Source organism: Octodon degus, unplaced genomic scaffold, assembly GCF_000260255.1.
Source record: "Octodon degus isolate 3935 unplaced genomic scaffold, OctDeg1.0 scaffold00019, whole genome shotgun sequence".
NCBI lineage: Eukaryota > Metazoa > Chordata > Mammalia > Rodentia > Octodontidae > Octodon > Octodon degus.
This window is the reverse complement of record NW_004524595.1, coordinates 4,838,907-4,866,211: the sequence shown is the minus strand read 5'-3', so window position 1 is coordinate 4,866,211 and position 27,305 is coordinate 4,838,907. Positions and strand designations below refer to the sequence as shown.

Below are 27,305 nucleotides of genomic sequence, written 5' to 3'. Positions count from 1 at the left end.
ATATATGTATATGCTATATATATTGTCTGAGGGGTCTCCAAGGAAGAACACCAGGGCTGGAAAGGGTTACACTAACAGACCTATCTATAAAAAGGGTAAAGTGGCATTTGTTGGTATGTGGATGAAAAGTGGACAAGGTCATACAATTCCACAAATATTTATGGAGTACATACTACACATGTGGCGTGAGAGACCACAATCCTGTGCTGTAAATGACATGTCAGTCAATGGCAGACTATGTACATACTACGTACACAACTGTGACCCCATAAAATTATAATGGAGTCAAAAACTTCCTATCACCTACTGGCACAGTCCCTGCTATAACATCACAGTGCAATGTGTTTTCCTGTGCCTATGGCGATACCAGTGGAAACAAAAATGCTGTGGCGCCAGCTGCATAAAAGCACAGTATGTACAATTATCCACAGCATGTAAGACCTGACAATGAACAACGTTACTCGTTTGTGTATTTATATTTATCATTATTTTACAGTGTACCCCTTCTTCTATGGTAAACCAGTAGGCTGTTACACAGGCAGTGGTCTCATACATCTCAAGTTTACTGTCTCCTGTTTGCATCAAAACACCATGCTGTGGGACTGACCCACAGCACACAGGCGTAAGGACCACTGTGGTGTTCACACAGTGCGGCAACTGCCTAACAGTACTGTTCTCAGAACACATCCCTGGCCTCAAGTACTTGTGAAGGTATCATAAAGGCGTCCATGATTTCAGAAACAGTCAGCATACATTTTGGAGTGAACTGCGCTATTGCAGAGTGCTCTAACCAGCAACCCCACCTCATGGACACTGATCTGCAAAACTATGAAAAGACAGCATTCCAGGGTCACAGTTCACCACTGCAGTGGGACCAGTGGGGCAGGGCAGGGTTAGAGTTGATGTGCCTTCCAGGACAGGTAGGAATTCCAGATGACAGCAACACACTGGACAACGGCCAACCTAGCAACAGAATACCATGGTGAAGAAGGGGATGAGTCTGGGTTTGATGGTGCATGCCAAGGATGAGGCTACACAAGTTCAAGGCCTGCCAGGACAACTTAGCAACATTCTATTTCAAAAAAAAAAAAAAAAAGGCTGAGGACATAGCTCAGTGGTACAGTGTTTGCCTAGCATTCTGAGACTCTAGGTTCAACCACATAGAGAGGCACAGAGAACACAGGAAAACAGAAGGGATAGCATAGGAAAAATACAGTCAAAAAGGAGGGACTGCTCTGAGCATTTTCAGATCAGGTTCTCCTTCCTTCAGCCCCAGGGGAGAAGCAGCACCCTGGACTAGAGAACAACTACAAGCTCAGATTCTGATGCTGTCCTTAAGCTCTGCCTTCCAGATGACAGCCTCAGTGGTTCTCTGCTTCCAGTAGTTCTTTCAGACATGGCCCTGTCATCACATGCATGCCCAGGCTCTTTCTCAAATTCAGGGCTTAAACCCAGGGCTTTGCATGGATGAACTTCATCCCCTTTTTCTACTTCTTGAGACAAGGTTTCCCTGTGTTGATAACTTGCCCAGGCAAGGCTCACACCTTTTCCTTGAGGTGCTGAGAGTCAAGGACAGGGCCTTGAACATGCTAGGCAAGCAAACCACCACTGAGATACAATCACAGCCCAGCAGAGTGCCCTTTTTTAAAAAAAAATTATATATTTGGTACAGAGTCTCACTCTGCAGATCAGAGGCGGGGCTGGTACAGTATACGGTAGCAGGGATTGAACCCAGTCCTTGTGCCTGCCAGGCAGGCGCTTAGACTGCTGAGTTATCTCTATGGTACCTCCCTTGTTTTTTGGTCATACTGGAGACTGAACCCAAGGCCTTTGCATTAAGCTACATTCCAGCTCTTGTTATTTCTTATTTTTGAGACAGTGTATCTTGATAAATTGCCCATGCTGGGCTCAAACTTCCAATTCTGCTTCAGCTTCCAGAGTGCTAGGACTAAAGCACAAAGTTAATTTGTGCTCCTTCTTTATTTTAAATTAAATTTGATCTGGTTTCAGAGAATGTTGCAAAGGATCTTAATGTTTAGGAAATGGTTCAGAAATCTGAGTTCTTGCCAGGGGGAGAGCTCAACAGCATAAGCACCTGCCCGGCAAGCTCAAGGACCTCAGTTCAATCCTTGGCACCAAAAAAATAAAATAAATAAAAAATATAAATAAATCTGTGTTTTTAGTTATGTTATTCATGCAAACTTTGACTGTGTCCCCTCTAAAAAGTTTTTCTTCCTCTCCCTCTCTGTCTGTTTCTGTTTGTGTGTCTCTCTCTCTGTGTCTCCTGTTTGGTGTTTTGATTTTAGAGACAGAACCTAACTATGTAGTTCAGGTTGGCCTTAACTCACTCTGTAGCCCAGGCTGTCCTCAAATTCATGGCAATCTTCTTGCCTCAGCCTTCCAACTGCTGGGATTACAGACACAGCACCATCACACCTGGTCTAAAAGTTTCATATATTTCCCTGTTCTCAAGACAGCTGCAAGCATTTTAACAATTCATCTTGAGTTCCACTCCATTTTTTATTGCAGTTCAGTAATAACCTTCATTATTAGAGCAAAGTAATATTTTGTAACACACTGACCAAATTCCTACCTGGCCTTTAAGTCTGTCTCTCTCTCTGTTGCCCTGTGTCTGTCTGTCTGTCTGTCTCTCTGAGTCTTTCTCTCTCTGTTGTTATTACTAGGGATTGACCTCAGAATCTTCACACTGAGCTGCATCTTCAGCCCTCATCCATTTTTTCTTTTTAAACTTTTTTTTTTTTTTTTTTACTTTTGATATAGGGTCTTAGAGGCCAGGGAGATAGCTCAGTGGAATAAATGCTTGCCTGGCAAGTGCAAGGTCCTAAATTCAATCCCCAGTTCCACAAAAAAAAAAAAAAAAAAAATAGGGTCTTGCTATGCAGTTTGGGCTGGCCCTGTGCTCACTTTTTTGGCCCCCAGGCTGGTCTTGAACTTCACAGTGATCCTCCTGTCTCAACCTCCTGAGTGCTGGGATTACAAGCATGTGCCACCATACCTAGTTCCAGAGCCAACAAAGCATGCTGGGGTTCCAGGGTTGGCACGGCATGTGGTACCAGGGATCAAACTTGAAACTTTGAGCTTGCCAGGCAGGTGTTTATGCCCCCATGGAGCTATCTCTCCAGCTCCCCCCCCCCCCCCCCAGTCTTTTTTTTTTTTTTTTAGAAAAAACTCTCATTAAGTTGCTCAGACTAGGCCAGAACTTGTGATCATCCTGTCTCAGCCTCTCAAGAGTGCTAGGATTACAGATGTACTCCACTACACCTAGCTGGGTCTACTTATCTGTCTAGCCTACGGCTTCAGAGACAGGAATACCCCTAAGAAGATTATAGCAAGGTCAGTGGGGGATACTCTGGGACAGTTTCTATAAAGGGTTTGAAGTTCTTTTTTTTTTTTTTGGTGGAACCGGGGATTGAACTCAGGCCCTTGCGCTTGCCAGGCAAGCACTTATTCTACTGAGCTATCTCCCTGGCCCAAGGGTTGGAAGTTCTAAATAAAATGAGTGGGAGTTTGAAGAGCTCTGACCAGAGCAGCATGTGCTAGCTTCAGGGTCTACTCTGCTTACAGTTATTGGTAGTGTAGAGTTGGGTTTTTTGCTTTTTGTTTTCTTTTTGAGACAGGGTCTCTTGGTGCAGTTCAGTTGAGCTCACTTTGTAGCCCAGGCTAGTCTTGAACTCCCAACAATCCTCCTGCCTCAGCCTCCCAAGTGCTGGGACTACAGGCATACACCATCACACCTGGCTTGGTAGTATAGGTCTTTTGGCGGTAGGGATCTATCATACCTGTAATGCAGGGGGACCAAGTAGAAGTTGGCTAACTGCACAGCAGGCCAGAGCTATAAAAAGAAAAGATAAAAGTTGGCTGGCTGCCTCGTTGATCAGAGCTCAACCCTTGCCTGGCCCTGGCCTGTTTCTGCACACAGGCAGGGGCAGCAGAGGAGTTCCCACATGGGAATAAGAGAGCAATGCCAGCAGGGAATTCCCATGCCAGTAGAACACAATTAAATCCCAGGGCATTTCTAGACTTCAGGAAGCAGGAAAGCCAGGGAGAAGGAGTCAGCTCTTACATAGTAGTTGGTGATGAGGGCATCAGGATAATCCTGAAGAAATAGAAGGAACAAATTAACCATGGACTACCAAGCAACCACTCCCTCCAAGCATAAATATGACATGTGGACTCTTTGTTTCGAGAGCACACTCCTGCCCTACACTCCACTTGCTCCTCTCCTGCCTAGCCTGGGACTCTCCCTGTACCTCTCTGGCTTTGCCCATCTCCTTCCTCTGGGGCTGTCAGCCTGCCAGCCAGAGACCCACTTACCCGCTGCAGTTTGGCCCAATTGTCCTGGGCTGATAGTCCATTAAGTGTCCCTACCAGTGGCAGGAAGCAGCCTAGGAAACACGGAGCAAAGGCCCCCTAGGGAAGATAATTTGAAGCTCTGTGAGAACCCTACTACACCAACCAGGCTCACCCTTCCCAACTCACTTTCATGTCACCTACCTGGTCCAACAACATCTTCTTTAGTGCATCCAATTTGGTGGTGCCAGGAATGAGCCGGTCTAAAACCTTGTACCAGCCTCCTACTACAGGGCCCTGAAAGTAAAGCCTAGCTATAGGAGCAGGATGTAGAGAGGGACACTTACCTTTTATATAACAAAACTCCTCCCCCATGTAGCAGAGATCAAATCCCAGGGGTGGGGGGCACACACACTAAGGCAAAAAAAGAGAAGCAGACTGGCCTAGTTGGAAGAGGCGTGGGGAATTGCAGGACAGCAGAGGACAAAGACCTCTGCTTGGTGCACTGCAGCCCCACGGTGGACAGAACTTACCACAAAGCCACAGCCCAGACACACCATGGTCCACGTCCGGCGTGTTTGGTGTTCCTGAAGACCCCGCCTCTCCACCAGCTGTTGTGAGATCAGGTCACCCAGGCCCATCAGGGACCCTGTGCAGGGTACACACATAATAAAGCATCTCCCAAAAGTTTAAGTTACTAACCAATGAGACTTTGGCACTCTGAGCCCCAGGGCTCCATTCTGGGCAAATTATCCATTCCTTTCTGCTGCCCCAAAGACCTTTCTTCAAGGATAGTGATGCCTCATGTGTGTCCTCTCAGAAACTAGGATGACTGTGCCAGGAACCAAAAACTCTACAGTAAGCAGTAAAGGGAAGTCAAGACAGAAACTGCAGAGGAAGAACCCTACCTCACCAGGTGTGGTGGCACATGCCTGTAATCCTAGCACTTGGGAGGTTGAGGCACAAGGATCATTGCAAGTTCAAGACCAGCCTGGGCTACAAAGTGAGCTCAAGGCCAGCCTGAACTGTACAGCGAGACTCTGTCACCAAAAAACAAACAAACAGAACCTATCCTTCAGGATTAAAAGGCCCTACCAGACTCTTTCATCCAAACTTCTTACTTTAGAGATGTACAAAGAAAGATCTAGGATCCCACATAGCCAATGCCGAAAGACACTGTTCTATATACAATTACACTCTGTAAACAGACCTATAAAGAACACTAATTATTTTCCCCAGTCCAGTGTAAGACACTGGACAATTCTCCACATTTGTCTGAGGTCCTGATCTGTGGGGATAGCTTCTTCTAAAACACAAGCACTTGAATGGTGCCACGAGGAAGATGATTAGGTGAACTGGTAAGAATTCCCACGAGGAAGAGTCCTGGCTAGCAGCACAGTCAGCCAGATCCAGGCTCCCCCCTCATCCCCTCTGATGGAGTTGACAATAAGTATTGGAGCCGGTTTCCCTGGGGCTTCCACTCCCATGGCCCCCCTAACACTCAGGAAACAAGACAGAAATCATCGCGATTTAGTTATGGTGGCATCGCAAAAAAAATGCATACAGGCCCTCTTGGGAGAAGCCACATGATTTCCAGCTTGCCCATCTAGCTCGCTGGGTAATGAAAGCCCCTCCAGCCCCCCTGAAGCCACTACTGTCCCTGTGCCCTCAATTAGCACCAGACAAATACATCCTTCAACCCTGTTCTTGGCCTGGAGCTCGCTCTGACGTCCATGCTGGCACTCACAGCTCAGCTCTTCCCCCACACCCTCTGCACAGTGAGTCCCTGAGCAACCAGGTCAGAGGCAGCCGTGGAGATTGGGGACCGGCAGATGGACACCAAGCAGCTCTGGGTTTCCCTAGCTCTGGGTCCACCCATCAAGGTAACAATGCATCGCCTCCCACTAATTCCCAAAGTTCCCCCAACATTATCAGACACAACCTCCCCAAGGAACAGCAATAGAATCCCATATACTTCTCTTTTTTGTTTTTATTTTTTGTGGAAATGGGGATTGAACTCAGGCCCTTGCTCTTGCCAGGCAAGCGCTTATTCTACTGAGCCATCTCCCTGGCAACACCCCCCCCCCCATACACTTCTGTTCTTTAACTGCAAACCACAACTGACCAAGTCCCTGGCAGGTGCTCAGAAAATAAACAAAGGGAAAACGTTAAATGTGCCACCATGGACAACAACACTGTTCTAGAAAAGGCCACTTGGCTTAGGACTCAAAGCTTTACCTGAAAAACAATGTATTAGGCTCAGAGTGTTAGGACCAAGGGGAACTTGGGGCTCCCTCTCCACTTCCAACAGCACTTCATTTCCCATGTACCCTCCAAAAAGGTGGGGTTGGGGCTGAGGAAATGGCTCAGTAGATTAAGTGCTTCCCTGGCAAGCCCAAGGATCTGAGTTCAATCCCCGGTTCCGCCAAAACGAAACAAAAAGGTGGGGTCATCAGCTGTACTCCCAGGGAGGAGTGGGAGCTGCCACAGCCACGAATAAAGGGTAGAGTAACTCTAAGAAAACTAAAGTCATGCCCTCCACCCCCAGCACCCTTGCACTGAGCTACACTTCTAAACTCCCTTTTGTTTTTTTGGAGACAGGGTCTTGCTAAATTTCTATAATGCCGACACTGGGCTTGAATTTGTAATCCTCCTGCCTCAGCCTCCCAGAGCATTGAGACCAGTGTGTGCCAACACAGTCAGCAGATGAAGCACTTCTTAGATGAACAGTTTGACAGTTCTTTGGCCAGGTGATTAAAGTTTACAAAGGCCAGGTGTGATGGTGCACACCTATAAAACCAGTACTTGGGAGGCTAAGACAGGAAGATTGAGAGTTTGAGGCCAGCCAGTGTGGTACATAATGAGTTCAAGACCAGCCTAAACTACACAGCAAGACCATGTCTCACAAAAAAAAAGAAAGAAAAAAGAAGTTTATAAAGGTCTTTCAGCCAGGCAGGGTGCAGCATACCAGTGATCCCAGACAGGACTCAGGAGGCTGACGCATGATCACAAGTTCAAGGTCAGCATGGACTACATATTGAATTGAAGGCCAGCATAACTATATAGTGAGACACTTGTCTCAAAAAAAATCAAAGGACTCTCACACATAATTGTAAAAAGGTCTGGGAGGTATGCAGTAACATCTTCATCTATTGATAAAGACAGTCTTTGAGAGACAAGGTGACTCAGTAGGGAATAAAACTGGGACAAACCCAGGTAGGGAGCAAGGCAGTCTCAGCAGAGGCTGAGGCAGGATCAGAGGTCAGCGCGGCCTCGAGGCTCCTGCTTTCAGAGCAGAAACAGGGGGATGTTCTGTCCAAGTAAGACCCACAAAGGGCACATGGTTATGGTTTAGATGTGAGATGTCCCCCTAAAAGACTCATGGTTTGGAAGGCGATTAGATCATGAGAGCTCTATGCTCATCAGGGGATTCCTCCAAGAATGAGGTTACAGCTGAACATGCAATTGCAGAGTGGGGCCAGGTTGGAAGATGAGACCCTGTGGAAGTCACTGGACGTGTGACTGGAAGGGTGTGTCTCCCTCCCAGGCTCGCTCTCCCACACATACGTCTTGGCCTCCACACCTCGAGCAAGCAGCTTTTCCCTGGTTATGCCCCTCTGCCGTGCTGTTTCTGCTCTGAAGCCTGCTGGGCATGGCTGTGACTGTGAGCCCAAATAAGCCTCTCCTTAAGCTGTGGATGTTGAGTATTGTGCCTTTTTGATGAGGAAAGTGATTAACACAGCAAAGAGGGGCCAGGGAGATGGCTCAGTGGAATAAGCACTTCCCTGGCAAGCGCAAGGGCCTGAGTTCAATCCCCGGTTCCACAAAAACAAAACAAAACAAAACACAGCAAAGATGCTTCCTGAACTAACATACTTCTGTCTTTACTCCCCAGGATTCCACCAACTCTGATCCTTGACATCTTGTGAGAAAGGCAGGCAGCAATATTCCTGGGAAACCATCAAAGAGATATGTGCTTTCACCATTCATAACATGCCAATCATACAAAAGGCAGAGCTGGAATGAAAGTCCAAGTCCCTGACCCTCCTCCCTGGAAGCTTGCAGTCATTAGAAAGATGGATTCTGGGCCCTAAACTGTGTTCATTAAGCCTGAAGGTTATTATGTGATAGAGCAGCAGGACAAGGAGTAGGGGATACGATTTGTGCACCCTACCAAGTCTGTTCGTTTCAGACCAACAGTACTCAGAAGTTTGTCCTCTGTCCACGTGATCAGGGCCCCTGGATCTACAGTAACTCCAGATGGTCTGAGTCTTCATTCAATCAAAGAGTAAGGCCTACATTTCTGACCCAAGTGACCCTTTGAGCAGGAAGAACTCAGATGTTCAGATGCCTCACCCTACCTTCCCCAACCAAGAGCTCAAACACTATCAAACCATCTCAGCTCCCTTGGAGACCACCTGGACACAGTTGATCGGAATTTCCTAGGGTTTTGGCTCCCCTCTGGTGTTTTGATTTGAAAGTTGGGGCCTATAGACATATAATGCCTGAAGTTTTGATGGGGCAGGGCAAAAGGCTGCTGGACAGTGATGCCCCAATGCCAGGCTGGGCATGGAGCCCAGCAAGTAGACACTGGCGCAAATGTGACATCATGCCCCTGGGTAGATGCCAGTTCTCATGCCGTCACTCTCCACCTGATCAAGGGGCGGGGGAGGGAAGCCTTCCTCCTCTAGGCACAGACCTACTTGCCCAATAATTGAAAAGCCCCACTTATACACTTCCGAGGTCCGAGGCATAAGTGGAGGCAAGGTCCCTATTTCCCCTATTTTGATTCTCCACTGGCTTTTTATGGGATTTTGCTGTTTTGTTACAGGAACTTACTATGTGGTCTAAGCTGGCCCTGAACTATCAATTTCCCTGCCTGAGGCTCCCTATGCTTGCGCTCTTGACCAGCTTTGTAGAGTCTTATGTGGCTTGACAGAAAGAAAATAAAGTGTCAACAGAAGATAGGGGACCGGGGGCAGAAAGTGACTTTTTGGAATGAAGACAGAAGTGTGCCCTTGCGCACAGGAGGCTGGTTTTGCAGCGAGAAATGGTCACCAGTGTGGGGCAGCAGTGCTGCTGACCCCAAAGCCTCCACCATTAGCTACCTTTTTGGCTGCAGTAGGGGCTTGACCTGGCCCAGGGCACAAGGGGAGCTGAAACCCAGCTGTGAAAGAGCACAACCTCTGGATGGGCCTGAGTGTTCTGGCTACTCCTACTTTTAACTTGTCCTAGTGCCAGAAAACAAAGTAAAATGAATGGCTCTGCAGTTTGACAGTTTCTCAAATCAGACCAGACTGGGGACTGTGCTCAGCATGTTGGGGCCGCAACAGTCTCAGTGTAAAGTGCAGGGCAGGGCTGTGGCTGGTAACCCAGGTTTGAATGACCAAGTGAGAATTCAGTTTCTTTTTCAGTAACATCAGGGGCTGGACTGGGTGGTCTCAAAGGCCTGCTGACTTCTCATATCCTGGCTTACCTCAGACTCCAGAGAAATCAATGACTGCAGGAGCTTAGCTGCTCCTATGGTAGGATCAAGGTGGCCTAAGATAGAGGGAACTGGGCTCTGAGCCCACTGGAGACTGGAAGGGGCCTGGAGAAAGGAAGAGATAAGGCTGACTCAGGCTTTGCAGAACACACAGCCAACCTTTCCCCAGCTGCCCTGTTCCTGACTCTGGTCTGGTCAAAACTGGTGTATTACACATTTCTACCCAACCATTTCAGATCTCAATTAACCTACATCTTGCTCCAGTCATTACTGCAGTTCAACATGATAGATCCTTGCTTCACGCTATGCCAGACCCGGGGCCTCACACTTGTGCAGTCTGGCCCTGGAGTGAAACTTTGGCTAAGGTGGCTCAGGGGCTGATGGATTCTCTTTTTTCCAGAAATGACTATTTTATCCAGACTGTCCTAAAAAATATTTCAAATAAGTTCTTAGTCAGTTCCAAGGGCCTGAGCAACCAGCAGCCTCTGTGGGATTATTTCCTACTCCCTAACTGAGTACCTGCATATAAACTTTATGTTCTGCTTTTTTAGGGGGTGGGGGAAGAAAAAGTACTCAAACAAAACCAATGCTGAGATACTTATACATGCTCAGATTTATGGTAAGTGGAACAAAACTAACCTAAACACCACTATAAAAGTAACTTTTGCCAGGGAGATAGCTCAGTAGAATAAGTGCTTGCCTGGCAATTGCAAGGTCCTGAGTTCAATCCCCCATACTGAAAGAAAATAAAAAAGTAACTTTTTGACCCATATAGTAAAGCACGCCTGTAATCCCTGCACTCTGGAGCTGAGGTGGTAGGATCACTTCAGTTCAAGACTGGGATACAGGGCCGGCCAGATAGCTCAGTGGACTAAAGCACCTTAGGCAGACACAGGAACCAAGTTCAATCCCCATCGTACCATGTTGGCCCCACCCCCAGGGCGTGCTGAGACAGCAATTGAGACTGGGAGTGGTGGTGTGTGCCTGTAATCCCAGCACTGGGGAGGCTGAAGACAGGAGGATCACTATGAGTCTGATCTGTGCAGTAAGACCCTGTAGACTCTGTACTAAATACATTTAAAAAAAAAAAAAAATGACTGGGATACAAAGTGAGCTAAAAACGGAACTTAGAAAAAATGGGGTATATCGATGAATGTCAATTTTGTATCTGTGTATTCAAAGTGGTTAGGATAGATATATAGTTGCATTCTCTTTTTTTTTTTTTTTTTTTTATTTATTTGAGAGAGAGAGAGAGAGAGAGAGAGAGAGAGAGAGAGAGAGAGAGAGAGTGGTGTGTGTGTGTGGCCAGCTCAGCCCACCAGGGGGCGGGGCTGGCTGGCATGTGGTGCTGGGGGATTGAACCGCGGTCCCTGATGCTTTGCCAAGCTTGTTCTAAGTAGGTGCCTTAGACCACTGAGCCATCTCTCCAGCCCCATGCATTCTCTTAATGAATAGAATGATTTGTTCTAATGGTGTTTGTAAATAGGATCACAAGTCCGCATCTTGTACAGCAATTAACCACTAAGAAGAATATATGCAGTGTATTATTTGTTGAAACTGTACTTCCGATTTGATTTGAAACTGTCTCATTGCTATCTGTTTATCAATAAAATTTTGAAAAAAAAAAAAGTGAGCTCAAAGCCAGTCTGAACTGCTTAGCGAGACCTTTTCTCAAACAACAAAACAAACGAACAAAAAAACCTTGTTGGGGCCAGGGAGATGGCTCAGTAGAATAAGTGCTTCCCTGACAAGCGCAAGGGCCTGAGTTCAATTCCCATTTCTTCTAAAAACAAACAAACAACCCAAAAAATCTTGTTATGTCTGAGTTGCTAATAAACATAGAAAGGACCAACCTCTTGAGCTTCTAAGTTTATTATGCATTTAAAAATCAGCCCTGGGCCGGGGAGATGGCTCAGTGGAATAAGCGCTTCCCTGGCAAGCTCAAGGGTCTGAGTTCAATCCCCGGTTCTGAAAAAAAAAAAAAAAAAAAAAAAATCAGCCCTACGCTGATCCTGTGAGGTCATATAACTTAATTCTAAATGAAGACACTAAAGTTCAAAGAGGTTTTTTGACTTGTACAAAGACAGCTATTTAGTGTTATAGTTCTGAGATTTAAATCTTGGTCTTCTATCTCCAATTCTGAAATTTCTACTTTCTAGGGTGATGAGTGCTCCCATGTGATCACAGCAACTATTGTGCTGGGGCCTAAACCTACTGTGCTAAATTCACTTCCTCCCTTAGTTTATAATTTGGTCTAAATACACTCAGTAGCAGGGAAGGAAAATTATGAAAGGATTGGTAAGTCTTCCAAAGTGCTAGGAGGCCACAGATTGCTCCACAGCTATGCTGGGTTGAGCACAGCCTCAGGAAGACAGAGTATGGAGCTACAGGACTCTAGCAGGGAAAGACTGTAACTCCAGTTCAGCCACCTGTCTGCAACTGAGCCCCCTTGGAGCTTTATTTCCTGCCTGTGTGAGCTGCAGATCCCTAGGTAGGGAAATACAAGAACTATTCTTCCCTTTCTGTTCTTATGGCCACAAGGGGAATCTTTATCTGGCAGTTGTGGGCCCTGAGGGAATCAGAGGCTGGGCAAATTCCCAGCGTGTCAGTTCCCATCACAGCCACATAGTCCAGCATGAGTCACCACACACACAGCCAGGTGAGTCATGCAGGCTGATGGACATTCTGAGGACAGGACAGAAGGTGTTAGGTCACAGGAGGTTGAAAAGGGGTCCACCGAGGAGCAAAAGAGTCCATCTCCTGGCCAGCTATGCAGGAGGAAGTTTCTAGTGCTGATGCAGGGTTATCCCAGTAACAGGAAGTCTGGTCCACCCTGGCTTTCAGTGGCTCCTCAGCACTTCCAACATCTCTTCTCCAAAGTCCACAATCCTCATTAGAATACTGTTTTCTTCCTCTAAACACAAGCAAGATGTCATCATAAACTAATCACTTTTGGCACTACCACCATTATAGGCCTTCTGATCCTTCCCGCCACAAAACTTACTTTTGCATCATCTCCTACATCTTACCTTTTAGCATGGTTAAAAAAAAAAAAGGCAGGGCTGAGGATACCGCTCAGCAGCACAAGCACCTGCCTGGCAAGTGCAAGGTCTGAGTATGATTTCTAGTACAGAAAAAGAAAAGCAGAAAAATCTCTAGGTTACCTCTGTGAGGTTGCTACTTGATCACTGGATCTGTTCCTTCTTTTTCTTTTTTTAAAAATATTTTTTATTCATTTTAATGAGAAAAAAGAAAATAGCAATGAAACAGTTTCAAAACAGGTTAGTAGGATGTTTACAATAATTAATACATTGCATATTGTTGTCTTCGTTGATCACTGGATTTGGAGTAAAAATTCTTAGTATATTATTTAGGGATATACATATGACTAATAAACTGTAAAAAATGCAAAAACAAAACAAAAAACAATATAAACAAAATTCTGGAAAGCAGTCATCTCTTAGAACATGTGACCTAGGAACAGGTGTTCAAGGGGTTCCAAAGCTGGAGACTTATACAGAAATGCTCAGTTTAAGGGCCAGCCAAATAGCTCAGCACAGTAAAGCACCTGCAAGCACAGGCTGGGGGTTTAATCTCTAGGCCTGTCTTTCCGGCCCCGCTCCCGTGGCCTGCTGAGATGGCAATTGAGACTGGGCATGGTGGCACACGCCTTGTAATCCCAGCTCATGGAAGGCTGTAAACAGGCAGATCACTACTGGTCCGATCTAGTAGTGAGATCCTGAACACCCTGTAGACCCTGCCCTAAAATTAAAAAAAAAAAAAAAAAGCGCCCAGTTTAAACTGCAAATACATGTCTTTATTTTATCATCATCATCATCATCATCATCATCATCATCATCATCATCATCATTTGTCTATTTCTGCGTGTAAAATACAAAAATATCTGGAGAGTCTTGAATGTGGCACTTATCAGGTGTGTGCACCAACGTAGAATCACGTAACTGTAATACACAGATCTTTGTGTGCCACTTGTCACAAAACGTATATGAGAGTGCTTTGAATACCATAAAAATGTTAGAGTAGCCTTTTGTTAGTTTTCCAAGTTGGGTCCTCCTGGGCAATGCCTTTAAGAATGGACTGCTCAGTTTTTTATCATAGCTAAGCCAACTATGCATATTAATTAAAATAGTCTTTGAGACTCATCCTCCAAAACAGAGCAGCCTGGGATGAGACAATTGTTCCAGGGGCTAAACACAAGAAGGAAATGACAGAGGTGCCATAAAGTGTGCCTCTGCCTTCCAATTCCGCCTGCTCTGGTCCCAAAAGGGCACTCACCAGCCGTCAGGACCTGGACTTTCCACGGATGAGCAGCCAAGGCCCGCTGGTATGCCCGCCAGAGTGCCATGCCTCCTGTCAAACCAAGAGGAGAGGGTCACTGACACTGCCCTACCAGCAATGAAGGATGCCTGCCATTCCCTTGTGCCCATTCCCTCTCTTAATATGTCTAACAGAGACCTTACGAGGGATCCTTTCTAAAAAGCTCCCTGTCACAGGGTCACCTTAGACAACTGGGAAAGGGAGCCCTATGCGCAGCTATGGACTGTCGGTGGCAGCCAGCCCGTGACCCCAGTCATGAAGCAGGATGCCCAGAGACCTCTCCTGTCGGGTCGAGACATCCACGCGGTCATGAATATTCCTATTTTCAGTCAGGGCCTGGGCCCTCAGATTCACACTTTAGTTGGAACTCGCTCATAACCTTTCTGAGCACAACTCGACACTGGAAACAAGGGGCCCCGAAAGATCACACTCGCCACTCTCCGCGCAGCACCAGCCACCCACCCGAGCTCAGCGCCGCAGAGCAGGGCTCACCTGACCCGAGGGCCTGAGACTTCCGCTGAAAGCCCCGCCCCTTCCGCCCGCGACCCTAGGTCCCTTTCCGTCTGGTCCTGAATTAACCTTAACTGAGGCGTTGTTTCCAGTGGAAGGCAGCCCAGTTTAGTCACCCTCTCTGAGCGGCCTCCTCTTCCACTGCGAGCGCACCACGCCTTGAGGTGCTGCCGCAGCCCACCTCTGCCTCCTGTCCCGGAGCGTTCAGCCTCTCAACCAGGAGAACCCCTGTTCCGGTACACCGCGACCCCCAGAAATAAGGTCCTGACCTTCACCAGCTCAAGTCCTGCATCCTTAGGGGTTGTGGTTGTTCGGTGCATGCTCGTGTTTTTTGTCTCTAGGTCATTTCCAGTCCTCAATTATGAGTACTTGTTTACGTTTCTTCTCTTAAATGCTGCATAATAACTTCTATGGAAAGCATTTGAATAACATAACCTCGGCGTTCAGGCGTTGACCCTGTAACTATGGGTATCCTTGTTCACCACTAGACTCAAACTAGTGAAAGGAAGGAGTCTGCACTCCCCCCTACCCCCAACTGGAGTCCTCAATTCTAGAGGATATTTATGGGAAAGGAGCCATAAGGGACAGGGTCTTCTATCTCTCCCGGCCCCTATCTCAAATATTTTTTAAAAACAAACTTCTACCAAAAAAAATAAAAAAGGGGGGCGGGGAGATGGCTCAGTGGAATAAGCGCTTCCCTGGCAAGCACAAGGGCCTTTGTTCAACCCCCGGTTCCGCAAAATAAATACTTCTAAGCTGGGTATGAATTTTTTTTCAATGGGTATGAATTTTATGAGGCTAAGCCCAATAAATTTAGCCAGGCCCAGTTTCTAAATACTTGAAAAGGGACCAAGGATACAGCTCAGTATGAAGGCCCTAAATTTAATCCCCACTACCACAAATAATGCACTTCCAGAACGAGCCTTTTCCCCTGCACTTGAGACAGGGACTTGCCATGTAGCCCAGGCTGGCCTTCAACTCAGTGACCTTCCTGCCTCAGCCTCTGGAGTGATAGGATTACAAATGTATGCTAACATGCCCAGCTAGAGTCATTTTATGACGATGGGGCCAGAACTGTTTGAGAGGTAGCAGACTAGGTGATCTCTTCTACCTCTTCCAGCTCTAGTATCCATAGTAAATGTCTTTCCTAGGATGATGCAAAATTGTACAGTATCCTTGGTCACAAATTTATCAGGCTGGCAGACTTTGCTTATTTCAAGGAGTCCATACCTTGGGGCACTTTCAGGCTTTCCAGCACCCGTTTACTCAATTCATGTATGATTAAGGCAGTGTAAGGGCTAAAAGCCTGTCACAAATACTGGAGAAATAGTAAGGGTGCAAAAATTCAATGTATTATTTAAGAGATCTCTTGCAAAACACCATGCTAGAGGAGTGAACTTAAGGCCCTAGTAAAGGCCTTATGTGGTAAGCTGAAGTTACATTCTGAAGCCAGATGGTCAGGACCCAATTCGAGCACTAATACCTCCTTATGTGATCTTGTCCAGCTTGTTTCATCTCTCAATCTAATCTTTTATCATTTAAGTAAAACAGCAGCATCTACCCTTGTAGAACTAAGAAATACATGCAAAGTACCTAAAGTGGATCAATACTATATAAAATGTCTATTTGTCCTCCCTCCCCACATAGGAACACGGGGTTTTCAACAAAGCGATCACTCAAAGTGGGCTTAAAGGTGGATTTAAAAAAAAAAAAAATGGAGGGGTAGTCTAGGGATTAAATGCAGGATCTTATGCCTGCTAGGTACTGTATGTGCTTTACCAGTTATACACGTCTTGAGCAAACTATGAATAGAATGTGTGAAGTTGGTGGAAAAAGACAGTTCTGAAAAAGGCAAGAGTGTGAGCAAGGGCAAAAAGGTTCAAAAGTGCAGGAACCAAGAGCATATACTGTAAAGAAGGGTTAGAAGTTAAATGGCCCAGGGAAAAAAAGGTTTATGGGAAAAAGGAACAGCTGAAAGATCATGTTTTTGTTGTTTTTTGTATTTTTAGGAAAGGCTCTACAGGTCTACGGGGTGTTCGGGGTCTCACTACTAAATCAGATTCGTAGTGATCCACCTGTTTACAGCCTCCCAAGAGTTGTGATGACAGTTGTGTGCCACCACACCCCATCTCAATTGCCTCAGCAAGCCCCAGGGATTGAACCCCCGGCCCCTGTTCCTGATTAGAGGTGCTTTAACCCACTGAGCTCTTTGGCCAGCCCCATTACGTTTTTCTTTTGGAGGCTGAGATTAAGGCTGGTTCAACAGGAAGAACAGTGCACCCAAGAACCTACAGCCTCAACTCACAGCTCATAGGTCTTTTCCAGCCCTGGAAAAGGGACTACTCAAGCAAAACTCTGTAGAAGGCACTCAGCTATCAGCTCAAAAAGCAAAACTGGTGGCATCTGCCTGTAATCCCAGCAATCTGGGAAGCTGAAACTGTATAGCAAATTCAAGCCCCACCTGAGCAGTTTAGCAATTCAGGCAGACCCCCCAAAAATTTAAAGAATGTTAAGGGACTAGACATATAACTCAAGTGAGATGGGGTAGACTAAACAAAACTGGTATAACCTAAATTAGATCACATGGGGATCGTACAATACTTGGCTTCTCTACACATACATGGGTTATGGTCTCTGCTAATCGACCTGGGCTCCCTCCTGATGTTTCCTCTTCTGTACAGGAAGGTTCTCTTCAAGATTTTTGACACTGAATGTATTGCCTATAGTAGTTAAGCAGAAAAAAGCTATTCCCAGATATAGGACCAGTGTGGGATGTCAAAGGGCTTCACTTCTGGCAGGCAGTAAACTAACCTCTGCTCCCTCCAACAGAGCTGGTTTCTTCTCTTTCCTGTTTCTTAAAAGTTGTTCAACTACTTCCCTGTACACCCAACCCCAGCCCCAGCCTGTATTCCTATACATCCTAAGGTCTGTTTCTCCTAGCTGGGGTCTGTTTGTGTTTAGGCAGTATCATAGGTACTGTTGAGTGCAGCATCCCACAGGAGAACTTTATCAAGGTAACAACACGGTGTACTTGGGATCTAAATGCTTGCTGTAGAGTTTAAATAAACATGTAAAATAAGTCAACAGTGTGACCATATCATGAAGGATCAAAAATCATGACGTGTGAAAGTATGGTTCAAATAACTGAAGATATTTAATCTAAAGGAAAAAGAAGACTGAAAACACATGATAGCTTTTGTTACTTAAAAGGGCAATCACAAGGAAGAATAACTAAATGTCCTATCACCCATGAGTAAAATTAATAGATACTCTGGCTTGCTATAAAGGAAGATTTTAAAAATATGACTGTCTAGGAGTGTTCAAGTAGGGTCAAATGACCAGTGATTGGGAATATTTCATAAGCAGGAGCAAGTAAGAGCTAAGCTACTATTCTACTGATAGGGTGTTTGTGGTATCCCTCAGTTAAACAAGTACTAGAACAGCTTCAGTCCAACAATTCCCCAGTGGGCCTGTGTATTGATTACTGTAAAGAAGTAGTTTGGAAAGGCAGTAACATTGTATCCTGGAAAACAGTCAGACAGGTGCCTTCATGTGGATACTCTGTGATTAGCCAAACACCCACTCACAAGTGGTCTCAAAAACACCCAGTACCTTTACTTAGCTTTACCCACTTAACAACTGCTCAATATGAGCCATTTGACTCCCAAGCCTAGGTCTGGCCTGAGTGTTTCTCGTGAGCAATAGTATTAGGCTGAGGAGCCTTTGTGGAGGGAGAGCCCCCCTGCCCGCAGGGGGCTGTGACCATAGAAGTCTATGGAAAGAGGAGAATCTAAGGAATCCTGGGGCGGAAGGCCTAAAGGTCCAGGCTTGGCACCACGCTGTCCAAGAAGGCCCTAGTTCTTATGGCTCTGTGGATGGTGCCATTTGTTCTTGGCAGACTTCATTCCAAGGGTCCCATGTGGACCAAGACTAGGGATTGGACAGAAGGTGATGGCTGGCTGGAGAGAAGCCAGGGCCTTTAGTTGGGGAGGATGGTTGGAACATAGCACTGAAGTGGGCTTGACTTTCAAGCTGCATACGGTGACCCAGTGGGGAGGTGAGTCCACGGACGAAATGGATCCGAACCAGCCCTGACTGCCCCCCAGAGACCAGCCATCCATAGGAGTCCAGGTTTGGGCTGAAACGTACCTATGAAAATAAAAAGCAAAAGAGTGAAGGCCGTGAGTTCAATATCCAGTGATGGAAAAAGAAAAAGAAAAAAAATAAAAAGTAAAATAAAAAGAGACAGTGGTGTTTAGGGCAATTCTTAAACAAAAAACAGACAACCAACCAAACAGGTTACAATGCAGGAAGACAGGATCATGATGGGGTGAGAAAAGTAGGAAAAAGAAGGCAATGAACGAGGTGTAGTTATCATGCTCCTTAGCCATCTATTTTCCCTTTTCATCTTCTATTTCATTGATCACAGACCTAAAACTAGGGGAAATGAGCAGAGGTGGAGTTGAGTGACCATCTTCTGAGGTGGAGAAGATTCTTACCTTATGAATAGCCTCGAGCTGCAGCCTGTCCAGGCAGAGCTGAGAATGTCCTTCTCCCTCCTGCATGCGCAGCATGGGTTCTCTATGGAGCAGATTGTGGAAGGAACCCTGGGAGAAGTAGAATAGGACAGAAGCAAACAATTCCTTAGTTTTGTATCTTTATATGGAAATTCTAAGGATTCCCTACTCTATAAGCCCTAAACTTTTCTTTTTTTTTGGGGGGGGGGGGAAGCGCGGAACCAGGGATTGAACTCAGGCCCTTGCACTTGCTAGGGAAGCATTTATTCTACTGAGCCATCTCCCTGGCCCCAGGGTTAAAGTTTTCTACCTTTGCTAATGTTAGGCTCATTCTTCTGGCCTCAACTTACCAGATCTGTGTCTTGAAAGAGCAAGTAATGATGGTTGACAGTTTCAGCGTAAGTTCGAGCCTTGGGAGGATTAGGGATCCCAGATGAAGCAGAGCAAAGATCTTGATCTTCGGGACTGTCCTGATATGGGACCAGATCTGCCTTATATATAGGCTAGAAAGGAGATCATGAGATTAGATTTTATAATACTGAACACAAAATAAAAGCAGAGAGGAAATATTTGGGGCAGGAAAGTCTTAACAGTGGAAGAAAGCAGTATATTTCAATATGTGCTCAGTTGCAGTAGGGTAGGGATGATTATACATAATTCTGTGTCAAGGTGATATCAGGGCTGGGAGACCGAGTACTAATTTGTACTCTACCAGGAGCTGGGAAGGGATGTAGATTAGGATCCGACAGATGGTGCAGCCGTTAGATGTTCATATACGTACGAATCTTCGCTCTGCTGGTCGCTTGACATTTATTGGGTTCGATGCCATATCAGGCAATATAGCTGCAATGAGCTCCCCAGATATATCTCCTGCAGCTATTGTCCCAAGCCAGTCAGATCCTGAAAGACTCTAATAGGAAGAGACATATTTCATTCATTTGTTCATTCATTTTCTGTGAACTGACGACTGCACAGTTTTGAGGGAGTAGTATACAAACACACACGAGTTTATCAGTTTGGCATAGTGGCACACACTTAAAACTTTAGCATTCTATTTTAATTAACATTTATTTATTTATATGTGTGTGTGTGTGTGTGGCCAGCTCAGCCCACCAGGGGGCAGGGCTGGCTGGCATGTGGTGCTGGGGATTGAACTGTGGTCGCTGTGCCTGTGCTTTGTGAAGTTTGTTCCAAGTAGGTGCTTTAGACCACTGAGCCATCTCACCAGCCCCAACTTTAGCATTCTGGAGGCTGAGGCCAGAAAATCGCAAGTCTGAGCCCAGCTCAGGAAACTCAATAAAACTCAACAAGCCCTGTCTCAAAAAAAAAAAAAAAAGTGAATGCAAAGGCCCTAAGTTCGATTCCCAGTTTCATTTAAAAAAAAAAAAAAAAAAAAAAGTTGATTATAACCATGTCCTTGCTGATACAGTTACCATGTATCATCATTTTCTTCTCCTATCTAAACCGTCTGACTACCACTAGGGGGTAAAATGACCATTTTCCTGTGTAACAAAGACTGGAAGGGAGGTACTCACCCAGACAGTGCCTTTTCGAGGAGCAGTGAAATAGGCCTTGAAACCAAGGTAACCAGCATCAATATAATGAATTCCACAGAGACCATAACTGTATAAAAAAAAAAGAGAAATAAAAATAAAATTTTATTTTATTTTTTTTTGGTGGAACCAGGGAAGCACTTATTCCACTGAGCCATCTCCCTGGCCCCTATAAAATTGTATTTTAAGGGGGGGAATATAAAAAAAAAAAAATTATTTTAAGATTTGTTAAGATTCATTTTGTTTCCTCAGGTCCTTCCAGAATTCACACTACTTCAGTGAGCCAACTCAACCCTTCTCCCCCCACAGCCATCTGGCATACTTGTATCCCAACCCTTAGGGCCTGTCCCCAGAACTCTTAGCTCCATCTTGCCGTACGAGGCATAGCAGTTGTCTTGAGCCACAGTGACACCATTGTAGGGTAGCAGCCAGGCTAGTTCTGTACTCAAGAAGCGCTTGATAGAGTTTATTGGTTCATAAGGTCGCCGAAGATCCCAGAATTTGATTTTCCGGTCACTCCCCGCAGAGACTAGGAAATGGCTAAAAATATGGGAATATATCCAATTTGAACCAATGTGGACGAAGAGTCAAGCCTTTTCCCATCTCCACACTCCCACCACAGATCTCCTACTCCATACCTGTTAGCTTTGCACCACTGAAGTGTACGCACCGCCTGGTCATGGGCTAGGAAACACTGGAAGGGGTAGAGCTTTAAGGAGCCATCAGGAAGCCGTATCCGCAGTAGTGGTGAATTCGTAGGAAGGTTCCAGAAAACCACCATGCCTATGGTAGGGGTGGGATACGTAGGCTTTAAAGGGAGGGGTTTTTTGTTTTTTAAACTCAGTGAGCCTCCAGCCTCACCCTCCAGAATGTTGGGATTACAGGAATGTGCCACTTCACCCAGCCTTAAAGGCAGGTTGTTTTTACTTTTTATTCTGATTTCTTTCTCTGGGTTCCTAGGATCTTTGTCTTCTAGTGGTAGGTCCAAATTACAATAAAATAAGAATGTGGGGCTCACAATGAACTGCTTAATACTACTTCCACATTGTAAAGACTCAACCTGATATTCTAGTCCCAATTTTCATGAACAAAAAGTAACAGCTTAACCTGAGATATGCAGTTGAAAGATGAGAAGCTGAGTGTACCTAGTAACTTCTACTCCATCAAAATAAAGATATTTTTAAAAAATCAAGACCTTTTAAAACAAGAGTTGACAATGCATGTACCAAACTAGCTGCTACCTGTTTTTGTAAACAGTTTTATTAGAACAGTCACACCAGTTTGTTTACTCCATGTCTAGGACTGATTCCACATTAAAATGGCAAAACTGAGTGGTTCCAACAATGGCCAGATACCCACAAAGTCTAAAATTATTACTATTTGGGTCCTTATAGAAAATGTCTGCTAACTTTGCTGTAAGACAAGGACAACAAGCAAGGAGCCAAAAGCAAGGAGGAGAAGAAAACAAACAGAAACTAATTTGGCAGAATGCAAATATGAGTACCTACTCAAAAGTGTAACTCTGATAAAACAAAAAACAATTACAAAATCTTTAAAATAATAGCCAGGAAAATATTTGTAGCTAAAATACCTTTTATACCTAAACTCAGGGAATATAGTACCTATAATCTTTCTCAAAAAACTTGTCCACAATAATACAGGTAATTAATAAAAATATAGTAATTCAGTAATGGAGGAGAAACTAAGATAAGAGGACTAGGGGAGACCCTCATTAAATCACCACAAGCATTAAAAAGAGCAGGATAGCATCAAAAAGACAGACAAAGGCTGGATGTGATGGTGCAAGGCTGTAACCCTGCACATTGCAGGCTAACTGCATACACAGCAAGTCTGTCAACTATAACAAAACAAAGCAAAGCAAAAATAAAAGACACTAACCAAGCAAACACACAATCAAAAAAAATCACATGAGAGGAAAGGTAAGAGTGATAATTTCCTTATCTTCTAGCAAAAAGTCTGATAATGTCTAAAAATCCAACTGTCATTTAAAAAAGTAATTTCAACTGCTTTATATTGTTTATTATCTTTATCTTTTTAAATCTTTTTTTTGTATGTAGTTCAGGATGACTCTGACTTCACTATATAGCCCAAGCTGGTCCTAGGATTATAGGTAGGATTATAGACATGTGGCACCATACCAGCTTTCTAATCTTCAAAGTTTCTTTTTTGCTTTTTCCATAATTTTATTGAAAAACAAATAGCAATGAGACAGTTTCAAATAAACTTGGTAGAACAGTTTCAATAATTAACACATTGTATACATTCTTCCTAGTGGTTATTTGCTATATAAGATGCTTCAGTTTCCTTGAGAATATGTCTTTTATATATGCCTAGAGAACAGTCTCAATGAACTTACATTCATCACTCAATTTTTTTGAGGAAAAAAATTCCAGTGGCTTTTTTTTTTTGCGGAACCAGGGATTGAACTCAGGCCCTTGTGCTTGCCAGGCAAGTACTTATTCTACTGAGCTATCTCCCCAGCCCTCCAGTGGCTTTTAAAAAAAATCTTTTTATGTATTTGGTACAGGGTCAGTTTCATAGTGATCTTCCCATCTCAGCCTCCTCAGCGCTGGGATTACAGGCATGTGTTACCACACCCAGTTTCGACTGACTGTTTCTTTTCTACATTGTTAAGAGTATTTATACTTACGTATGTCAAGTTCTGAACCAAAAAAGGAAAGAACAAAAAAAAGTATATAAATTAGCTGAGTGTGGTGTCACATGCCTGTAATCCCAGCACTTGGAGGCTGAGGCAGGAGAATTGTTTATGAGTTTGAGACCAGTCTGGGATACAAAAGTGAGCTGAAGGCCAGCCTGAGACGCACAGTGGGACCCGGGGGGGGGGGGGGGAGGGCAGAGACACAGAGAGAGAGACAGAGAACGGAAGGGCAGGCAAGCTTTTTAGCAGGATAATATAAAACAAGTTTAAAAAGCAGTAACTCTGACTTATTTTGCTTTTTACCATTGTAGTATCCAGCAGCCAGGTGGTGGTGGGGCCTGGTAGGCATCCAGGCCAGGCTAAGGCACTGACCACATTCAGAGGGGTCTGAAGCTTTCATGGACCCCACCTGCAGAGTTGCCACACATTGTACCTGCAGGGACAGAAGAGATGGGACTAGGGCAAGAAGGTCTGAAATGAAGGCTCAAATCCAGAGTTTAAGCCCCCAGGATGAGGCATGTTTCAGAAGCAGAAGGCTCACCATGGAACTGGTAAGGTGAAACTCTAAGCGCCCAGAACCTTGGTTGAGGTAGGAGCTTCCTTACCTTATAGATGGCAGGCTTCATTGCATCTGTGAAGGAAGAACAACAGCAGCTGATGCTTGGATCCAAGCCTGCTGAGCTCCGCAGGCCCCAGGCTTTGGACAAATGCTTTTCCTTAGCCTTGAAGCCCAACCCTTCCATTTGCAAACTTCTGACTCTACCACCATCTGCTCCATCTTGTGTCATACCCGACAGTACCCTTCCTCCAGACAGAATGGCTAATCCCACCACCCTGTTGTCTCGTCCTTCTTACTCATTCCAGAACTTTGCTCATTATCCCTCTGTTCTACATTATTCACTTGCTCTCTTCTTGTTGGACATTCCTATATTCCATGTAAACAAGTCCTGATGGCTCCTCTATAAACTCACAAATAGAAACCTTTAGTTGTCCTTATTAACATGACCAGCACCCTCCTAGCTCACTTCCCAAAGGAAACACCTATATTTACTGTTTTCATTTATTTCCCAATTTCCACCTTCAACCCACTCCTCTAACTGGGCTCAAACCTAGATGACTTCTATACTTAATACTGTTGAAAAACACATAGGAGCTACTTTTTCCCTGATCTCAGCTTCAGCTATAATTCTCTCCTAAGAACCAAAAGATTATGTATATATCTGTGGTGGGGGGAATGGCAGGACTGAGGAGGCAGGAACAAGAAAATTGGGGGAGACAAACTCCATCTGTCAGCCTTAGTTGGGGCAGCTCTTTATAGAGCCAATTAATATGTAACAGAGAGGGCTGGTGAGATGGCTCAGTGGTCTAAAGCACCTACTTAGAACAAGCTAAGCTAAGCAAAAGCACAGCGACTGCGGTTCTAATCCCCAGCACCACATGCCAGCCAGCCCCGCCCCCTGGTGGGCTGAGCTGGCCACACACACACACAAAATAAATAAATTTAAAAAAATAAAAAAAATAAAATAAATTAAAAAAAAATTATTTAAAAAAAAAACATGTAACAGAGGGGAAAAGGGCTGAGGGCAGAGAAGAACAGGTAACAAGGGAGATACAAGGTAATGTGCTGAAAGATTTTAGCTAGAACCTTGCAAAAGAAGGAGCCCCACCTCAATGAAGATCAAACAAAGTAAATCACCACGCGAGCAATGGGAATCAGTAAGGTTTTGTGCTAGAGACTAAGACCAGAGCAGGTACAGCAGAGGTGAAGGGCGCCTGCTGAGTGCTGGCCACAGTTACTATAGCCTTGTTTTCCCTACTGCACTACTCACCTGGGGGCTGCTGAGCCAGAAGGGCCTCGGGATGGGGCAGACTGAACAGAAGCACCTTTCCATCTGAGCATGCGAGAGCCAAGAGACCCAACCGGGGCAGGAGAGGAGCCTAGAGGGTGAGACCAGATCTGCACTGAGGCTTGCTGCCTTCAGAAAAACCTCTGAGGTCCTGGTCCCTGAAAATATGACACGGAGTTGTTGGACAAACTCCGTCCACTCACTCCTGAAAACTCCCAGGGCTTCTACCAAGCCCCAGGACAACCCACAGTCAACTTGAAAGTACCTTACGAAGGGTGCCTGGAAGTTCCCATGCTCCACTGGGGCAGAACTTGAGGTCCCAGATACAACCATTGTCACAAGCAATCCCATAGACAAAGTGGGCCCTATTGCCAGAACTAGAGAGAAGCACATGGAGACAATGAGTAAGAAGCAGGGGTTAAGGCTGGCAGAACTCTGCTGCCCTTATCTCAGCACAGGCTAAGCCTTTCCCCATCCTCCTCCTCCACACCCATCTGCCCGTGCAGTGTCCCAGCCCCACCTCACCAGCTTTCTGGCTGCAAGGTCCCAAGGCCCCAGAGCTGCAGCAGCCCAGGGCCTGAATGGAGCTGGCTCAATGGGTGTGTCTCATTCATGTCAGGGCTGGAGAAAAGGGCCACATACTGCGAGGCTGCTGACCCTTCTGGCACTGGACACCAGTCCAGAGCCCACAGTGGACCCCCAGTGAAGAAGGACACATCCCAGCGTTCTGGATGTGCTGTGACTGAGCTAAACCTAGAGAAAAGTCAAAGATGAGACAGAAATCAAGGTTAATAAATGGAAACAAGGATAGAATATAAGCTCCACTTGGAGCAAGTATGACCTGGCTTATTCAAGGGCTTCAAAATCAAAAACATCCTACAGGTGAGAGCAGTGCTCAGCTACGTCTAGCTCCTTCCCAGAGTCTGTGCTCCAGGCCATCTGCAAAGATGAGAGGCTGTGCATTGAAATTTACTGCAGCACTCTCTCAAGGGGTAAGTGCAGGTGAATTTTGGTAAACTGGTTTGACCCAAGTAGTCTGGCCAGCAGCACAGAACACTATTCCAGCTAGGTCTCCTATCTTTAGAACAACCAGACCAGTAGCAGAGGAAGGACAGGACTTATCTCTCATCCCTTTCAACATCCATTTCTCCTGTGTCTTAGAATGGGAATATGGGCTGGGCCTGGTGGCATATGTCTATAATGCAAACACTTGGGAGGCTGAGGCAGGAAGACTGCTGTGAGTCCAAGGCCAACGTAGGGTACATAGTCAGTCCACGCCATCCTGAACTATATAGCAAGGTCCTGTCTTAAAAAAAAAAGAAACATGGGCTGAGCTGTAATCTTTACCTGTTTATTCGATACAGTGTACCATCTTCAGACAGGCCTTCACGTTGTACAGAAAACAGTGGAGACTTCTCTTCCTGGGGCAGGTAGGGAGCTGCTTCACTAGGGGAAGGAAAAGGGAACAGCTTAAATTTGGAAGAGATGGAGACACCAAGATGGTGGAGTGTAACCACTAGGAAGTATGCAATGTGTTAACTATTTTTAACTTTATTTATATGTGTGTGTGTGTGTGTGTGTGTGGCCAGCTCAGCCCACCAGGGGGCGGGGCTGGCTGGCATGTGGTGCTGGGGGATTGAACCGTGGTCCCTGTGCTCTGCCAACCTTGCTCTAAGTAGGTGCTTTAGACCACTAAGCCATCTCACCAGCCCTGTGTTAACTACTGAAACTGTCCTACCAATTCGATTTGAAACTGTCTCACAGCTCTCAATAAAATTATAGAAAAGAAAAAAAAAGATGGTGGAGCAGTATACAACACTCAGAGATGCTCTGACTGCAAGATCCCAAGGCCCCAGAGCTGCAGCAGTCTAGGGCCTGGATGGAGCTGGCTCAATGGGTGCATCTCATTCATGTCAAGTCTGGAGAAAAAAGGGCCATAAAGGGGCCATTCCATCCAGACACTGGAATATAGCAACACAGGAACACAAGGAGCAAAGTGGGTTTTCTGGGCCAAGAAGGATCTGTGGCATGAACACAGAAACTTTGAGGAAGTAAAAGGAAGTA

At 45.4% G+C, this 27,305-nt stretch overlaps 2 protein-coding genes across 10 annotated transcripts in view; both read right to left on the bottom strand.

Annotated features, from left to right (window-relative positions):
- Window positions 1-75: 75 nt before the first annotated feature.
- On the bottom strand, window positions 76-19,229 carry Mpv17 (MPV17, mitochondrial inner membrane protein). 6 transcript variants are annotated; one of them, XM_023710999.1, is made up of 8 exons: window positions 19,144-19,229; window positions 14,093-14,167; window positions 4,845-4,960; window positions 4,516-4,608; window positions 4,336-4,431; window positions 4,085-4,117; window positions 3,801-3,853; window positions 76-963 (listed from the first exon to the last, which is right to left on the bottom strand). In XM_023710999.1, exons 2-8 carry the CDS (start codon window positions 14,160-14,162, stop codon window positions 894-896), a joined length of 531 nt encoding a protein of 176 aa, XP_023566767.1. In that variant the 5' UTR covers window positions 14,163-14,167; window positions 19,144-19,229; the 3' UTR covers window positions 76-893. The 6 variants fall into 6 exon arrangements, with proteins under 6 accessions (XP_023566767.1, XP_023566765.1, XP_004627465.1 ...); XM_023710997.1 differs by lacking the exon at window positions 19,144-19,229 and adding an exon at window positions 14,627-14,675; XM_004627408.2 differs by lacking the exon at window positions 19,144-19,229 and adding an exon at window positions 14,597-14,638.
- Window positions 17,775-27,305, bottom strand: part of Gtf3c2 (general transcription factor IIIC subunit 2) — a 34,799-nt gene continuing 25,268 nt past the window's right edge. For 2 of the 4 annotated variants that reach the window (XM_004627407.2, XM_023710994.1), the window contains exons 7-19: window positions 26,589-26,687; window positions 25,767-25,994; window positions 25,507-25,618; window positions 25,224-25,332; window positions 24,000-24,025; window positions 23,698-23,827; window positions 21,353-21,497; window positions 21,093-21,254; window positions 20,697-20,784; window positions 19,943-20,071; window positions 19,512-19,664; window positions 19,144-19,251; window positions 17,775-18,793 (exon numbers count right to left, since the gene is read on the bottom strand). In XM_004627407.2, coding sequence (XP_004627464.2) covers window positions 18,575-18,793; window positions 19,144-19,251; window positions 19,512-19,664; window positions 19,943-20,071; window positions 20,697-20,784; window positions 21,093-21,254; window positions 21,353-21,497; window positions 23,698-23,827; window positions 24,000-24,025; window positions 25,224-25,332; window positions 25,507-25,618; window positions 25,767-25,994; window positions 26,589-26,687 — 1,708 coding nt within the window. In that variant the 3' untranslated portion in view covers window positions 17,775-18,574. The remainder of the gene's footprint in view (window positions 18,794-19,143; window positions 19,252-19,511; window positions 19,665-19,942; window positions 20,072-20,696; window positions 20,785-21,092; window positions 21,255-21,352; window positions 21,498-23,697; window positions 23,828-23,999; window positions 24,026-25,223; window positions 25,333-25,506; window positions 25,619-25,766; window positions 25,995-26,588; window positions 26,688-27,305) is intronic. The other 2 variants (XM_023710992.1, XM_023710993.1) reach the window with 1 other exon arrangement.

Bases quoted from the DNA above. Each gene is read 5' to 3' on its own strand.
- Mpv17 (XM_023710999.1), bottom strand. From the start codon at position 14,162: ATGGCACTCTGGCGGGCATACCAGCGGGCCTTGGCTGCTCATCCGTGG. The intron at 4,961-14,092 runs GTGAGTGCCCTT...TACCCTGCACAG, and splicing joins AGTCCAGGTCCTGACGGCTG to GGTCCCTGATGGGCCTGGGT. The intron at 3,854-4,084 runs GTAAGAGCTGAC...TTCTTTTTATAG, and splicing joins CCCTCATCACCAACTACTAT to CTCTGGCCTGCTGTGCAGTT.